This window comes from Artibeus jamaicensis, unplaced genomic scaffold (genome assembly GCF_021234435.1).
Source record: "Artibeus jamaicensis isolate MK-2021 breed Jamaican fruit bat unplaced genomic scaffold, CSHL_Jam_final contig_760, whole genome shotgun sequence".
Lineage (NCBI taxonomy): Eukaryota > Metazoa > Chordata > Mammalia > Chiroptera > Phyllostomidae > Artibeus > Artibeus jamaicensis.
In genome coordinates, this window is record NW_026521955.1 from 68,663 (window position 1) to 87,069 (window position 18,407).

The 18,407-nt window shown below is 35.4% G+C and overlaps 1 protein-coding gene across 3 annotated transcripts in view; it reads left to right on the top strand.

The window, feature by feature from the left end:
* The window catches only part of LOC119042353 (signal recognition particle 54 kDa protein), an 80,291-nt gene that overhangs the window by 2,149 nt on the left and 59,735 nt on the right, over window positions 1–18,407 (top strand). For 2 of the 3 annotated variants that reach the window (XM_037136069.2, XM_053672531.1), the window contains exons 2-5: window positions 8,983–9,093; window positions 11,157–11,248; window positions 12,229–12,313; window positions 18,201–18,305. In XM_037136069.2, coding sequence (XP_036991964.1) covers window positions 9,016–9,093; window positions 11,157–11,248; window positions 12,229–12,313; window positions 18,201–18,305 — 360 coding nt within the window. In that variant the 5' untranslated portion in view covers window positions 8,983–9,015. Of the gene's footprint in view, window positions 1–4,308; window positions 4,446–8,982; window positions 9,094–11,156; window positions 11,249–12,228; window positions 12,314–18,200; window positions 18,306–18,407 lie in introns of all 3 variants that reach the window. The other variant, XM_053672533.1, reaches the window with a different exon arrangement.

Consider the following 18,407-nt stretch of genomic DNA (forward strand, 5'->3'; position numbering starts at 1 on the left):
TTTGCTTTCTGTTTTTCCTTCATTCTCCACAACCATTTGGTCATTAGGTCCTATAGATTCTGCTTTATGGATTGGCTCTTGAATCTAGCCTCTTTCCATTTTGCCTTCTGCTTCCCTAGTTCAAGTTCACATCTCTCCACCAGACTTTTGGAGTATTATGAGTATATATAGTCTACTTGCTCTCAAGTTTTTTTCCTAATATATTTGCTTCATTGTCTCTAATTTTCAAATTATAGACCAGATTTTTCACTGTTGTTTCCTTTGAGGAGTATTCCTTCATGCAGTAATCTTTAACCCTGGCTGCACATCAGTACAGTCAGTAAAATTTTTCAAAATGTAGATGCCCGTTTTGCTCTTATAATAAAAAAAATTTGATGAAGCTCCTTCCCTGAAACCTTCTGACTTTATTATCCTTGGAGAATCTGATTGGGTATTTAATTTTTAGCTGAAAAGTTTTTCCTAAATGTCATTGAAGTAACCTGTTGCTTGAGCATATACCTCTTATTCCTCCTTTTCCATATGTTCTTTTCAACTGCAAAGCAAACTATTTCTAAGGAATTCTTTTGACTTTGTTTTAATTTTTTTCCTTGCTAACAGTTTACATAAAGATTGTTTTAATGATTAACCTGACAGCCAAAATATCTTAAATGATTTTCAGTGTTTTTGAGTTATTACCCCTTGTTACTAATTCGATTTTTATACCTTTTCTGCTATTAAACTATGAAGTGTTGCAGTGATTTACTTTTAATATTAAAGTGAGTTTTAAAATTTGAAAACAATTATTTTAATGAAGAAAGAATTTTCTGAGACTTGATGTAATTGAGTATAACCTTTGGTGCAAAATTAAGACAGCAAATTCATTGGTGGTATGATGTATAATTTATCTTTTGAAGTTAACAGAGGAGTCCTATTTTTGTTAAGTTGATATAATTTGTTGATTTGGAATTGGAAGTTTTCTCATGATGGGACAATTTCTGGAGCACATAGGAAGTGTTTAATGAACAAATAACCAAGTGAATACAAGTGGCAACTCCATCTGTACCCTTAACATAGTATTACTCTAGTTCTCATGAGCACCACTTTGAAAAATAATTAATTTTTCTATTGACTTAAAGGTAATACCTAACCCTGGCTGGATGATTCAGCTGGTATTGTCCCATACACCAAAAGTTTGCTGATTCAATCCCCAGGGCACATACCTAGGTTGTGGGTTCAATCTCCTATCAGGGTGTGTATGGGAGGCAGCCAGTCGATGTTTCTCTCAATCAGTCTCTGTCTGTCTCTCTCCTACTCACCCTCTTGGCTTTCTTTCTAGGATAAATATATATTCAAGTGAGAATACAAAAAAAGACCTAGTCATTGCCAAAAATTTGGAAGTTACAAAAAGATATAAATAATAAAATAAGATTACTAGTATTTACCATCTAGAGATGATAGATACTATTTTCTAACAGTTTTACTGAAATATTCATATACCATACAATTCACCCAATGTGTACAGTTCAGTGGTTTCAGTATATTTACTAAGTTGTGCGACCATCACCACAATCAATTTTAGAACATCTTTATAACTCCATGAAGAAACTCCCATCACCATTAAGTCGCTCCTTGTTTTCTCCAAACTTCCAAGCCTTAAGCAACTATTAATCCACTTTCTGTCTCTCTAGAGTTGCCTCTTCTAGACATTTCATATAAGTGAAATCATATAATATGCGGTCTTTTGTTACTGTGGTTTCTTCATTTAGCATACTGTTTTCAAAAGTCATGCATGTTGTAGCATTACGTTATTTTTATTATGAAATAAAACTCCATTTTATGGGTAATACCACATTTTATTTATCCACTCGTCAGTTGAGGGATATTTGGGTTGTTTCCACTTTTTGCCTAGCATGTATAATGCCACTAATTACCATTCATGGACACATTTTTGTGCAAATATGTGTCTTCTTTCTCTTGAGTGTACCTAGGAGTAGAATTACTGGGTCATATAGTAACTCTGTGTTTAACATTTTGAGGAATTGTCCAACTGTTTTTCAAAAGACTGCATTGTTTTGCATTCCTACCAGCATTGTATGAGGTTCTGATTTCTCCACATTTTCTTTTTTTTTTAATATTTATTTATTTTTAGAGAGAGGGGAAGGGAAGGAGAAAGAGTGGGAAAGAAATATCAATGTGTGGTTGCCTCTCATGTGTCCCCCAGTGGGGACCCGGCCTGCAACCCAGGCATGTGCCCTGACTGGTAATCGAACCGCGATACTCTGGTTCGCAGGCCTGTGCTCAGTCCACTGAGCTACACCAGCCAGGGCTGATTTCTCCACATTTTCACCAACACTTGTTATAACCTGTCTTTTTTATTATAGTCTTCCTAGTGTGTGTGTGATGTGGTATCTAATTGTGTCTTTGTTTTCATTTCCTGATGGCTATTGTCATTTTTTGGATATTTGTATATGGATAAAATATGGATTTATATGATATATGCAGTTTTATATTCTCCTTTAAGCATTTAAACATATTTTTATAATTAGCAAGCATATTTACAAAAGAATTTTCCTCATTTCTGCTTCCCTCTTCATTTCCCCCCAAAACCATAATTCTTGTGAAAATTTGCCTAAATTATATGCATTAGAAAATAAAATCTATAGGCTTATATACCCAATTATTATTGGTGGTTATCAAGGGATGAGAGATTATGATTAGGGGAATTTTATTTTCTACTTTTAATATTTCTGTAATGTTTGAATTTTAACAGTGAATGTGTATCCACTTGTAATCACAAAGCAAAAAGGTGAATTATTTCTTTGGAGGATTAAATAGGTTTGGAATGAAAAAAATACTCCTAAATATAAATGTCGTAATTTACATTATAATGTTATCAAATATAACTATCAAATAAAATACCTATAGGCTGCTATGTTAAATAAATCTACTTTTCTGTGGTCATAGACTATGAATAGATGTGCTGTGCAGAAGTTTAAAAATATATATTTAGTGTTATAGTTAGGAAAACAAGTGTTGGTTTGGGCTATTTACTAGATCACAAAAAAGTTTATAATGAAGTGATTTTCTAAAGATACTTATCATAATATATTTGTATGTTTAGTTCTCTAGTCTGATATTACTAGGGCTTAGAAGAACTTTTTTAATAAGGATTTTCATTGTACTGTCATGTACCACTTAACAATTTGGATACATTCTGAGAAATGCATTGTTAGTGCCCAGGCTGGGTAGCTCAGTTGGTTAGAGCATCGTAAGCTTAAGGTTATGGGTTCATTTCCTGATCAGGACACGTGCAAAAATCAATCAAAGAATGCATCAGTATGTGGAACAACAAATTGATGTTTCTTTCTCTCTCTCTCTCCCCCTCCCTTCTTTTCCCTCTCTCTCTCTAACATAAATCAGTTAAAAAAATGTATTGTTAGGCAATTTTGTCATTGTGTGAACATCATAAAGTACATTTACCAAACCACATGGTATATAGCCTACTGCATACCTACGCTATGTAGCTGTGCAGCATGTTACTGATACTGAACACTGTAGGCAATTATAACACAATGGTAAGTATTTGTATGTTTAAACATAAAAAAACTACAGTAAAAATACAGTATAAATGATAAAAAATGGTACACTTGTAAAAGGCACTTACCGTGACTGGAGCTTACAGGACTGGAAGTTTCTCTGGGTGAATCAGTGAGTGAGTGGTAAATGAATGTACGCTACTGTAGATTTTATAAACACTGTACACCAGCATTACCACACATGTGTGCACTACCATGTTGTCATTGCTGTGATGGCAGTATGCAATAGGAATTTTCCAGCTCCATTATAATCTTAAGGGATCACCATAGTATATGTGGTTGGTTATTGAATGAAACAGTATGAGCATTACAGTGTATGACTGTAATAGGATTTGAAATCTTTATCATCAGAAACTATTTATATAATTCCAGATCAGGCAAGGTTCTGGCAGGAATATTTAGAATTGTTTATGTACAGAAAAGTGGCTATTTGGATACTCCAGCTTCTATTGGATAATAACCAGATACATATAACATGGTGCTAAGTGTTGAAGGTTCCAGAGGTGGCTTCTGGGTAATGAGACAGGTACTTTAGTAGCATTATTTAGAAAATTTCCAGTTTAGTCACACTTCAGATGATATAGGGAGAGCCAGCTGGTGTCACTTATGAAAGCAAGTTAGTAGTTAATATAGTAGACACTTGCAGACAGTTTTATACATGGTGTCTCACTTAGTCCTCACAATAGCCCTTCAGAGTAACTACCTTGATAATGGTATTATTTCCATTTTGCAGGTGAGGAAAGTGAGGCTCAGAGAGATTAAATAATTTACCCAAAGTAACACAGCCAGTATGTAGCAGAGCTGGGATTTGAACCAAAGTCTGTCAGACTCCAAAGCCCATGCTCTTTCCAGTACTTCACACTGCAGCAGGTAAGTATGATACTCGGCCCTGTGCTTGCCTTACTTAGGGCACTCCAAACTTGAGCCTGTTTCCATCACCTCACTGGCGTCTCCTAGTCAGACTACAAGAACATGTGACTTGGGCCAAGATCAATCCTAGTACATCCTTTCTGGACATTATACTTAACTCTTCCATGAGGGAGAATGTGTATTTTCGCTTTCAGAATATGATTTCTTTCCTTGTAATATAGCAGCAAAAGTTATCTCTGCAGTTTGTCCACAGGGATATCAACCTTGTTTAAAGCATCATTCATACTCTAGGATCTAAGGGTGTGTAGCCAAGGGACTGTGGGAAGTTATTTTGGTTTTCTCTCTCTTTTTTTTTTTTTGTAGGGAATGGCTATTCCATTCTTTAACCTGATTATGTCATAAAATTGTTGTGAGAGTGGAATGAAATAATAAGTATTAAACTGTATGAAGTAGTGCTTATACACTAATCCCTTACCTTTCCAACAGTTCCATCTAAGTACAGATTCTTTTTTTATGAAATTCTAGTAACAGATTTACTTCTGTAAATCTTTTTAGTTAGCCTAGAGCATTTTGAGTGAGTGTGGTTGAATTATAAATCACAACAATTTCAGTTGCGGGATTAACTCTTAACATTTAAAAAGATGTTTTACATTTTAGTGTGATATTAGAACAAGGTAAAGTTAATTTTCAAGAATCTTGTTGAAAATCCTTTTTAGGGTAATTCTGAAAAGTTATAATAAGTGATGGCAAATAGGTATTAATTGTACAATAACAGTTACTTAGGTCATTGGTTTTCAATTATAGTTGACATACAATATTAGTTTAGGTGTACAATGTAGTGTGATTTTCAGATAATGGCAAGTGAATGTTAATTGTGTAGGATCAATTACTTAGGGCATTGATTTTCTTTTGAACTGTCACATTATGTTCACTGATTTAGTGGTTTTCAAAGAGATATTTGTAAGACCTTTCATGACTTTGGTTTACTAGTCTTGTTTTTTCCTAAAGTCTTAAATAAATTCATTCATAAAGCTCATGATTATTAAGGGCTTACTGTGGAAGACTGAGGATAGATAAAGCAGTGAGCTCACAGGAGAGAACAAAAGAGGCAAAAATACCTGACCTCATGGAGCGTACATTTTACTTGGTATTATATATAGACCACAAACAATGTAAGTAAATAATGTGTTAGTTGGTAATAGAACAATGAGGAAAAAAACGGTCAGGGGTTTGCAATTTTTAATAGATGGTTAGGGAAGATCTTACTGAGAAATTGCATCTGTACAACAATCTGAAGAGATGAGGGACGGAGCTATGTTGTCAGCCAGGGAAGAGTATGCCAGCTAATACTAAGGCCCTGAGGTGGAAATGTACAGCATCAACAGCAAAGACAGTGAGATTTGCAGTCGAGTGTGTGTATGTATTTGTGTGTGTCTCTGTTTGGAAGTGTCTTACCGTCCATTCATTCTAAGGACTTCCCCTCTGCATGAAATGGGAAGTGTTGAGGTTTTGAGTAGAATTCTAACACCAGAGTTTTCAGAAACACATCCTTGGAAATTGCAGAGGAAACATTGTACAAATAAATGATATTAAATATTATTCCTCAACTGAAGTACAGGTTTTTATAATCAGGAAAAGTACTTAAAATTTTGCTAGCAATAAGTCCCTACATAAGGAAAAAATGTGTTGGGAAACTTCACAGAAGTTTTTTACTTTTTAATTCAAAAGAGCCAGTCAACATGGGAAGGTAGATTTATTTTTTATATTTTTAAAGATTTTATTTATTCATAGACAGAGGGGAAAAGAATGAGAAAGAGAGGGAGAGAAACAGTGATGTGTGGTTGCCTCTCATGCGTCCCTACTGGGGACCTGGCCTGCAACCCAGGCATGTGCCCTGACTGGGAATTGAACTGGCAACCCTTTGGTTCACAGGCCTGCGCTCCATCCACTGAGGCACACCAGCCAGGGCACTAGTATAGCTTTTTAAAATGAAGGGTGATCTGTTATGACATGGTCTTGCAAAAAGTTAATTGTGCTGTCATAATTAATATTACAGTATATCACTCCTGGTAATGCAGTGAGTGGTAAAGGAGATGAACTGAAACATGTTTACTTGAGCAATAATAATTTAGCGTAATGAGTATGGGAAAAGGAATACAAAGTTCATCTTTTCTATGAAGCAGTCTTTCAAGTTAAGTCACAACATAATTGTAAAAAAATTTACGGTGAGCACATTTTTTTTCATTTCCATCAAATGATTGGTAGTAATTTTTTAGGTTACAAATTATAAAATTTTACCTGAGTGGAAAGGTAATGGATAGTTTAAAGTTCAATCTAGAATGTCTTTGCCAGTGATTGGTCCTGTAGTGCATTTTCCCTTTTTCTTTTGACTGTCCTCATCTCTCCATTTTCTGTGTGCTCAGTGAATCAGCTCTTCTTTCCTCTCCATTTCTCTTATTTTTTAAAAATACTTTATTTATTTATTTTCAGAGAGAGAGGAAGGGAAGGAGAAAGAGAGGGAGAGAAACATCAATGTGTGGTTGCCTCTCATGTGTCCCCCACTGGGAACTGGCCTGCAACCCAGGCATGTGCCCTGACTGGGAATCAAACCTCGATCGCATGGTTCACAGGCCCGCGCTCAATTAACTGAGCTACACCAGCCAGGGCTCCATTTCTCTTATTTTTAATCTCTTATATACTCTGTAGCTAAGACCCAGTCATGATAATCTTGGTTGACTAAATTAGAGTAGATTAGCTTGGAAGAGTTAACAAAACAGTTGTTTTAAACAATGAACTATTCTGGCAATGTTGCTGTGTTGGACAGTTGATATTCCTTAACCTGGTTTTTAGAGCTTTTTACAACCTGTATTTCCTTCTAACTATGTACCCTGCTGTCCTGGCCAGAATGTTTTATTTATTGTCCCCCAAATAATACTCAATAATCTATAAGGACAGTGCATACATTAGGTATAAGTGTGTCTCAGGCTTTTCCATACCTCCATTTTTGCTTGTGCAACTTCACCTTCTTCATATTCCCTTTGTCCTCTCCTCCACCTGTGCAAATTCTGCCCATATTTCAAGACCAAATTCATATTCAGTCCTCTCACTAAGGCCTGTTTACTTGAGCCTGTTTTTGCTTCCTTTGAATTGTTACAGAAATAATTATTGGTAGTTGACCATAAATTTTTATTGCTAGCTTTGAACTAGTACTTTCCTGGTATTCTCCCTAGAAACTTTCCAAAATTCTCCTTAGAAACAGACCCAGTAGGATGTGTATATGTTTATACACACATATAAAAAGAAACTTATTGTGAGAAATTGGCTCATGTGAATCATGGAGGCTGACAGTCCCAAGATCCACAGGGTGCGAGAACAAGATGGAGACTCAGGAGAACCGAGCAATGGTGCAGTTCCGGTTTGAAGGCTGGCAGGCTTCAGACCTAAGGACGATGTTTCATTTTGAGTTTGAAGGCAGGAAAAAGCTGATGTCCCTGTTCAAAGTCAGTCAGGCAAGAGGAATTCTCTCTTAATATTTTATTTTGCTGTTAATATACGTTCCTTACCTTGCCAGCTAGGAAATAAGCAACTTGAGAGCAGGGACCGCAAGTTATATTTGCTTATTTACCATTCATGAGTCTTTGCATCCTGATTTAACATGTAGTAGGTACATCTACACACTTTATAAAACCATAATATTTTAGAGCTGGAAAGAACCTTTGAGGTTATCTTGGCTTAGAGTTGGGGAATCAAAAATAGCTTTAAAATAGGGAGATTAATAATATACCACTTTTCTTGATTGTTAGAAGAATAAAATGAGTTAATATAATGTGTGTGAAAACTCTCAGGGGTGTCCAGACTTTTGGCATCTCTGGGCCATGATAGAAGAAGAATTGTTTTGGGCCACACATTAAATATATTGCAACACATAATCACACCCAAAAAAAATCTCATAATGTTTTAAGTAAATTTACAATTTTGTGTTGGGCCTCATTCATAGCCATCCTGGGCCACATGTAACCAGTGGGCTGCAGGCTGAACATCCCTGTGAGTCTAAATGATTTATTAAATAAAACTTCTGTTTTGTGAGTGGGTTTATTTATTTGTTTGTTTCACTTAGCTCATGAGTCAAAATAATTGGGGGGAAAAGTCCTTCAATTTACTAAATTAGACAATATTCCTGAGTGGAGAATTTACCTTTTTCTTTTTTTTTATTTAAAGATGTACACAATACATCAGTTACTCATACTCACAAGTTGTCCAAAATGAGAACAGATTTAATTTTAGGCAAAACTTTTTATCTGAGATACTGAATTTATTGATTCATATAGAATATTCCAATTAGGTGTTCAAACATAAGGCATCATAACCAAGTGGCAGCTTTAGCTTTGGATTGTATTAAAGCTGCAGGTTGAAGTTATAGTATTTAAACATTAGATACCTTAATTTGAACTTAAGTACTCTTCTTTAGAAGTCTATAATTGTGGGAACTGATATTGATTATTTTCAAATGTTTTTATTTAATATTTTTTCTTCCTAGATTTCCTTGTAATCACGTCTCAAAACCTTCAAGATGGTATTAGCAGACCTTGGAAGAAAAATAACATCAGCATTACGCTCTTTGAGCAATGCCACCATTATCAATGAAGAGGTATGTAAAATATGTGAAGTATATATTACTGTACATCATCACTAGCATTGGGGAGATGGATTATTAGTAACCTCTGTGTTTATATTTATATTGATATTGATTTAATATGTGTAGATAAAATCCTAAAGTGGATATACTGTTTTTTTTTATTGAGAGTCAATTATCTTACTATTAATTTCAACTTTCTATAAAGAATTACAATAGAACAAAACCTTAACTTACATGTAAAAATATATACATTTTATATTTTGAAAACAGCTTATACTCTTAAGTATACTCAAGTATACTCTTGCTTTTTCTCTTGACATAGGCCTAAAATTTCAGTATCCTGCCTTTTTCATCTTGGCTAGACATGTGTGTACCTGACCTTTTCTCCTTAGTTTTTCTTTAGCATTCTTATATAAGGCTAATATTTTCACCTTAGCTATTTTGATTCATTTTCTCTGAAGTCTTCATTCAGTTTTTTGGAGATTTTGTAAGCTGACTCATTGTATGGTATCTGAAATATTCTTCTTCCTGGCGTTATTGTTTTAAGATTTTTCTTTCACCTATTTTCCCCCAGACATTGTATTTTATGGTTCGTCAGTCGAAAAAGGTGGTGTAATCCACAAGAATACATTATATATATTGTGGTACCAATGAAAACTACTGAACTTGGTTTTGGAAGACCTTGTTTAGCATCTTACTTAGTAGCTGTGTGATAGAAATTTGGGCAGGTCAACTTCAGATTCCTTAGCATATAAAATGAGAAAGTAGCACTTATCTTACAAGATGGTTTTAAGAATCAAAGTAAACAATAGGTAAAAAGTACTTTCTGGGGGGGAAGATGGAGGATATCTGTAATAGTGTCAACAATTTCTTAAAAAATACTTTCTAACATGGAGGTTTGAAAAAACTCTAATGTTGAGTTTGATATCAGCACAGTAATCTAATGCTATTACATAATTTTGAGACCATCTTTGAGCTTAGCTAGTTTAGCCTTTCATTTAATAGCAACAGAAAGCCGATTTCACGTGTTCATTTATTGGAAGAACCAGGATTAAAATCTTTTTTCTAATAATTATTATTAAATAATAAATGATAACTTAAACCACTGTTTAATCTTTGGAACTCAGAATAAATCAAATAACAGCTTTGTGTTTATTGTAGAGAAAAATGAAACCAGGAAGACGAGTGTTGGTGGGAGGTAGAATAACAGCTGTTGCTTGAATTGGTAGCTTTTCTGTTCTATGTACTGTGCTGCTAGAGAGTTAACAAGAAGAAATCCTTCTAATGAAAGATCAGCTCCATTTTTATCAGATATCTTTAATGAGGGATACAGAAGTCTGATAAACCTTAGGACATAGGAAGCTGAAGATAAGAGTTCATTCAAGAAGTGTTTAAGGGCCTACATTTTTGCTGGCATGAGGAATAGAGCAGTGAACAAAATAGACTAAAATCTCTGTCCTCATGGAGCTAGTGTAAAGACACTTATTTACATAAGCAGCAGAAACCTCATCTTTTCTTAAGACCATAGTTTCTGATCTTTTAATCACAATGGCTTGCCACTCAACAAATATGTTATGATAGTGAGTTATTAGTGGAGGAGCATTTTCTTTTTACTTTGTTCCTCTGCTCTAAATGGAAATAGTAAAACTGTTAGGTCGGACTAGGTCATTTTCTTTTGTTTCATTTTCCTCCATGCTAGGCCAGTTAAGCAGCTATTGTGAATAATGAAGTGTTGTATATAAGCAATAGGAGGTGTTCAGTGACATAGGAAACTTCAGTAGCAACACTATATTGTGTAGTAACTTTCTTTGGCTTGTATATTGTCTTTATTATTACTTTACCATATGAATAAAATTGTAATTAATACCTACTTGAACAAAACCAAACTAATGTCTTATTTTGACAAAATGACTTAACATTTAATAAGATGATCTCTCTAACAAAAACTTTTTGTTCCCCCAATACTGTAATATTGTTTTTATTAAGCTATGGTAGTATATGATGACTGATGAACTATTGTTTTACATGGTTGAATGATACACTGAGCATTTTAAATTTTTATTATTTATTTGCAGGTATTAAATGCTATGCTAAAAGAAGTATGTACAGCATTATTGGAAGCAGATGTTAATATTAAACTAGTGAAACAACTAAGAGAAAATGTAAAGTAAGTTCAATTAATTAGGTAATAAAACAGGCAAAACTAAATTTAGTTTACTGGGATGAAGAGCTAACTTGAAAAGTCTGTTGAATTATGAAATGTTTCCGCCATATGGAGCTGGGAAAGAATCAAACTCATATGTTAGAAGATTGTGTGTATAGCATGTTTTCATAATGATTGTTCAAAAAATAAACTACATGTGGCTTTCACTTAATTATGGATCTCTTTCCATTTTACTACTGTATTTGGATGGGTTCAACCATATACTGTATAGGATTTTAATATAAAAGCTTTTTAACAATTTACATTCTTTATAGAAAAGTGGTGCCATTTTATTTTCTTCAGACTCAAGATGGCATTAATCAGTCTCCTTCTGATTATATTGGAGAATTGTCTTCTCTCTTATTTCCCTTTTGGTTTTTTTGTCCAAATTTGAATGAAGGAGTAATGTATGGCCTCCATTTTTGTGTTCATTGGGAGGGGCAGTGACTGGGGCAGGGCACCGAGAATAATGTAGGCAATTCAGTCAACTGCCTGAATCCTAGCCCTTGGCATGCTCAGGCCATCTTTCCTTTTCATCTTATCAGACTGGATAATAAATGTAGAGCTGCTAGCATTAAACATGTAGGAGAGAAATTCGTCTTATTTTCTGCTAGGTGTAAAGATATCTAAATAGATAAGCTGCAAGGAAAAGAAATAAAATTAATACTTTGCAGTGATGTGAAGACCAGTGAATATTTACATTCCACTCCCACTGCCCCCCAAAAAGAGCCTTGCAAAACCAACCAAAGTCTTGCATCTAATATTTCATGGTAAATTCTTTATGGTACAGGCTTTTGAATTTGTAGTAATTATATTCATGTTAATTAGAAGGCTATTAATACGAATGATTGAATGGTCCCACATTCTTTCAGGCAGAAACTTCTTTTTTAGAGTCTCTTAACTGGCTTTTCTCCCTCTTACCCCCAAATACCATCATCGTGAAGGTCTGCTATTGATCTGGAGGAGATGGCATCTGGTCTTAACAAAAGAAAAATGATTCAGCACGCTGTATTTAAAGAACTTGTAAAGGTAAAAGTATATCAGGATTCTGCTATGTTTTTCTGTAGACTCAATGGCTAAAAATACATTAGCACTGCAAACAGAAATGCTATTTCAGAAAACTTTTCTGTTTTATATACTATTCATCAATATTAAAAACATTGAGGATGATTAACTTTTAAAGTGGCTTATTTTTATTATAAACTTTTCTGAATGTAAAATTCTGAGTACAGATATGAAGGCCAGCACTGTTGCTGTAAAAAAATGCCAAGGCTGTGTTCTAAAAAGTTAATACCAAGTTTTACCTATTGAAGGTCTTACTTTTGTATAGAAAGTCACCCTGGGCAAATGTTCTTTTCTACACTGTTCATTTTGTACAGAATTTCCTTTGAAAAGACCAAATATCCTAACTCTGGCCTAGGTTATGTGAAGATTTGAAATTTCTTCTCATAACCTAGGTTAGTGAAATTTTGCTTTGCATGTAGTAAATATAACCTATGTAATCAATATTATTACCCTGTCTCACCTTAGAACTGATATTGCAGCTGCTGTCATGAAAATTATGGTGAAAATCTTAGAGCTTTAAAAAATATGAATGGGTCTAATGGTGTGGTGGGGGAGAAAAAAGAAGGAACTAAAAAACTTTTTTTTAAAGAGCAACAGATATTTGCTCGTGGTCTCCTAATATTTTTCCCTATGTTGTGTGATTGATTTCATTTACTCTCTTGGTTCCTGCATAGCTGATTAGTACTTTGCAAAAGTCTACTTATCTCAGATGGCTATGCCACCTCAGTTTAGTTCTGTAGACTAGTTAAAAACTAAGGAAATTTGGAGCAGAAAGGGATCAGAGAATTTATCCAGTCATACTTCTCAGTTTGCAGTTGAGAAAAATAAGATAGCTAGTAAGTGGCAGACCCAGGTCTCATCTCCAGGTCTCCTTGTGTAGGACTTTTCATCTAGCACCAGAGGTGAACATGGGTGAGGAAAAATAGTTATTTTTAGGGATTGGCATCTGTAGGCAATTCTGGAGCATCAAGTGTTTCATTAAGAATCATTTATTGAGTGTCTGCCTCATTCCAGGCAGTGTACCAAATGCTGCTGATAACAGCGATGAGTAAGACTTGTCTTTATACTCAGCAGCTTATGGTCCAGAGCATTGTTGTACAAAGTAAGGTCGAATTGTTTTCACAATAACACTAAGACATTATTTGCCTTTTTTGTCTCTTTTACTGTGTTGATATTTTCACTGATAGAACAAAAGCAATTGTAGGTAAAACTCTGTAGGATGAATCAAAGCAGTGGTACCAAACTATACTGGTAGTCATTGTACTCTTTACTACATACTTGCAGTAAAAATAAAAAAATAAAAAATACCAGTTTCACTTAAGAATGTCTTTGATGGCCCTGGCTGGGCACTCAGTTGGTTAGAACATTGTCCTGATATGCCAAGGTTGTGGGTTTGACCCCTGGTTAGGGCACATACAAGAATCAACCAGTGAATGCATAAGTGGAACAAAAATGTATGTGTTTTTTCTCTCTCTCTCTCTCCCCCTCTAAAATCAATCAATTAAAAAAATATTAAGCAAAACATGACTTCCGCCAAGATGGAGGCATAGGTGGAGAAGCCATGCTTTCTCTCACAACCAAGTTTAGAGAGAACTAAATATTAGCAACAGAAAACACAGCCAGAACACAGAAAATTGAACTTTTCGGAAATCTGATAACAACAAATTCTTCAGCCTGACTGCTAAGAGGGGCGAAACCAGCAGCTGTCGGAGCAGGGTTGCACAGAAAAACTCGGTCAGACGACTTGGGCGCGCGGAACCCAGGCGCAGGGTTGGACCTAGTAAGCGACTCAGTGAGTGACCGCGGGGAAACAGCGAGGAAGCAGGGCTGCGGGTTGACTGTGGTCGTGCTTTCCTGTGCAGATAGACAAGCGAGGGAGTGGGCGGTGAGACTGAGCAGGTCCCACGGCAGGCAGCACAGGGCACCGCCAATTCCCTGCTCTGGCCCCCGCCTCCACTTACAGTGTCATAACCCAGCGACCTGAGTGTCCCCGCCCTGGTGAACCGCCTAAGGCTCTGCTCCTCACCCAGCTGCGAGAAACAGCAGAGGGGGTTGCCATTTCCCCGCTCTGACCACGCCCCCACATACAGCGTCACAACCAAGCAACCTGAGAGTCCAAGGCTCCGCTACTCCTACTTAACGGGCGCAAACAGACCAAAAATGGCTCAAGAAGATCTCAAAGCCCCAGAGCCTATAAATCTAAGTGATGAAGAAATAGCAAAACTCTCAGACACACAGTTTAAAACACTGGTGATCAGGATCCTCACAGAACTGGTTGATTATAGCCACAAATTAGACAAACGTATGAAGGCGAAACTAATTGAAATGAATGGAATTGCACAGGAAACCAGTAGTGATGAAAAGGAAACTGGGACTCAAATCAATGGAGTGGACCAGAAGAAAGCAAATAATGGCCAAACAGAAAAGAGTGAAGAAGCAAGAATTCAAAAAAATGAGGAGAGTCTTAGGAACCTCCAGGACATCTTTAAACGCTCCAACATCCGAATTATAGGGGCACCAGAAGGGGGAAAGGAACAGCCACCAGTGGAAAACTTATTTGAACAAATAATAAAGGAGAATTTCCCCAATCTGGCAAAGGAAATAGACTTCCAGGAAATCCAGGAAGCTCAGAGAGTCCCAAAGAAGTTGGACCCAAGAAGCATCACACCAAGGCACATCATAATTACATTAGCCAAGATTAAAATGAAGGAGAGAATCCTAGAAGCAGCAAGAGATAAGGGGACAGTCACCTACAAAGGAGTCCCCATCAGACTGTCAGCTGATTTCTCAAAAGAGACCTTATAGGCAAGAAGGGGCTGGAAAGAGGTATTCCAAGTCATGAAATCCAAAGACCTACAACCAAGATTGCTCTATCCAGCAAAACTTTCATTTAGAATGGAAGGACAGATAAAGTGCTTCTCAGATAAGATCAGATTCAAGGAGTTCATCATCACCAAGCCCTTATTATATGAAATGTTAAAGGGACTTGTCTAAGAAAAAGAAGTTAAAAAAACATGAACAGTGAAAGGACAGCAAACTCATAGTTATTAAGAACCACACCTAAAACAAAAGCAAACTAAAAGGACAGCTAGATCAGGAGTGGAAACATAGAAATGAAGATCTCAAGTAGTGTTAGCAGTAGGAGAGTGGGAGGAGGAGAAGGGGGGAGAAGGTACAGAAAATAAGCATAAACAGTAGATAGAAAATTGATGGGGGGACAAGAATAGTATGGGAAATATAGAATCTAAAGAACTTGAGACACATGGTCATAAACTAAAGGGGGGTAATGGTGGGGATGGGGGGTAGGGTGGAGGGGAATGAAGGGAATAGAACAACTGTAATGGCATAATCAATAAAAAAATAAATTAAAAAAACATTAAGAAAAGAATGTCTTTGATGGAGCAATAAAAATTATTACTTGTATTTAACCTTGACCCTTGAGTATACATGTGTTTATAGCATTTTGTGTGATAAAAGGGGAAATACATATAAAGCCCTTTTTGCTGCACACAGAAATTTGATGGTTGTTTTTGAAAGCACATATGTCATTGATTGTAAGCCACTTTTTTTCTAGATTACCAATTTTATGTGAACTAACAAAAGACAGGTGATCTGTGGTTATTCAGACTTGGACATTTGGCAGATATTTTCTCCTAAGTAAATAAAGTGAGCCAGTCACTTTAGGGACAGATAACTAACAATATTGTGGCCAGTGATAAAATTCAAGCTTTCAAGTGAAAACTAGAAATTTTTATCTTTACTATGAATTTGACAGGTCCTAATGTTTACTTTTCTGGTATCAATATTGACATTAATAAAATTATTTGATATTTTATAGTGAATGTGAACTTCCAATATTTTCAAAATGACTAATGTATGAAGTTAGAAAATCATGCACCAGTATAAGATCCATGCAAAATACAAGATACAATAACAGAATTTATGTAATAGAGCAGGGGTTTTTAAAGTATACAATGCCTGACTATTTAGTCAGGGGCACTGACCCCTTTTCCTTTAGACTGTTAAATAAAAAATGACAACAGCCAACACAACACTAGCTGTCTGGTGTGAATGAATAAAAATTATACCTATTTTTTTGTCAGATCAGCAAAAAAATTTGTGTGTGCCACAGAATTTTAGTAATTAGTTTATTTATGTATGCCATGAGGTGAAAAATGTTGAAAATCACTGTAATAGAGTATGGCAGTTTATATGGTTTCGGACTCCACATTGTAGCTAACCTTTACAAACTACCATGATTATAAAGGAGTCCTGAGACTAAAAAGTTCAGTACTGTACTATAAGGTGCAGCTGGAAGAGTAGGTTTATAAAATAATTCATGTAGTAAGTTCATAGAGAGCTTATTTGGCCATGAGATATAGAGAAAGTAAATGTAGGGTAGCATCAGTATTCTGAAAGGATGTAGAAGGAAAGGGAGTGGATTTATTTATTGATTGATTTTAGAGAGAGGAAGGGAGAGAGAAGGGGAACATCAATTTGTTATCCCACGTTTTTATGCATTCATTGATTGCTTCTTGTATGTACCCTGACTGGTTATCAAACCTGCAACCTTGGTGTATTGGGACAATGCTCTAATGAGCTACTTGGCAAGGGACTTGGACTTAAGTTTAAGATAGATTTTGCCTATGTCAGAATTTCTCTTAAGGCTAGGTCTGTGCCTGGGAAAGAGATAGCTAAATGTGTGTTATTTTCCTCCCTTCTGTCCACATGGCTTTCCTCAAAACTCAGGAACAATATGTGTTATGCGACTTTTATGGTATCCTTTATTTAGCATGGGCTCAGCAAACTTCCTCTTAAGGACTAGATGGGCTATTTCTGTTGCAACTCAGGTCTGCTGTTGTAGCACAAGAGCAGTAAATGAATGGGCGTAGCTATGTTCCAATAAAACTTTTTATACACATAGTTTGCCAGCCTCTGGTCCTAGGACATTAACTATTACTATGGTTTTATTATTACATGGAGATACATGTTTCCAGCTTCAAACAACTGACGCATTTACAAGTCAGTTGTTACTTTGAGAACTGTTCATATGTGAATGCTAGTTTTCCACTGAGCTTATAAAATTGGTGGTTATTTTTTATTAATCCTCTAAATATAATGAATTTATAAAACAGGAGATCTTCGGCTTTGGAGAATTTGACATTTGACTGATCTGGAAAGTCTTCATGTGTCAATTTGTAATTTTGTTCATACATAAACGTGTCAAATTAAACATCAAGATAGGTGCTGTCTCAATAGCCACATGTGGTTGTTGAGCACTTTTGTGATATGATTGGTCCAAATTAAAATGTATTGTAAGTATGAAATACATACAGATTTGAAGACCTAGTATGGGAAAGGGGAATATTAAAATATCTTGTTTTTTAAATATGGACTATATGTTAAAATGTAAACATTTTAGATGTATTGAGTTTAATACAATATTAAAGTTAGCATCAATTGTTTTGCTTTTTACTAGATGCTGTTACTAGGAGTTTAAAAACTCATTTGTGTCCTTTACATATATTTCTGCAGTGCTGATGTAGATTGCTCATTTGACTCGCACTTGGTCTGACATTTTATTCACATTTTGCTTTGTCCTAAAAAGTGTTTTGAGATCCTTACTCTGGATTGGTTTGGAAATATAGGCTTGCACAATGAGTTAGTTTAAGTTCTTAACTTTCACTGTGTGTATACAAAGGGAAATAGTTATATTAAAATGGTAGAGTTATGGCTGCCTTTTATACCAAATGTCCTTAAATTAATTCTACAGTTTAAAAGTTGTGGAGAGAGAGGGATTTTGAATATCAGCATATTTTAACCTGATTTTCTGTTTATTTTTGGAATGTAGCTTGTAGACCCTGGAGTTAAAGCATGGACACCTACCAAAGGAAAACAGAACGTGATCATGTTTGTTGGATTGCAAGGGAGTGGTAAAACTACCACATGTTCAAAGGTAAATTTACTTAATTTTAAAATAAGGTTGTGAAGAAGATATTTGTATAAATAAAATTTTATGTTAAAGCCAGTCTTTATAGTATTGTTGCTTTACGGTTTT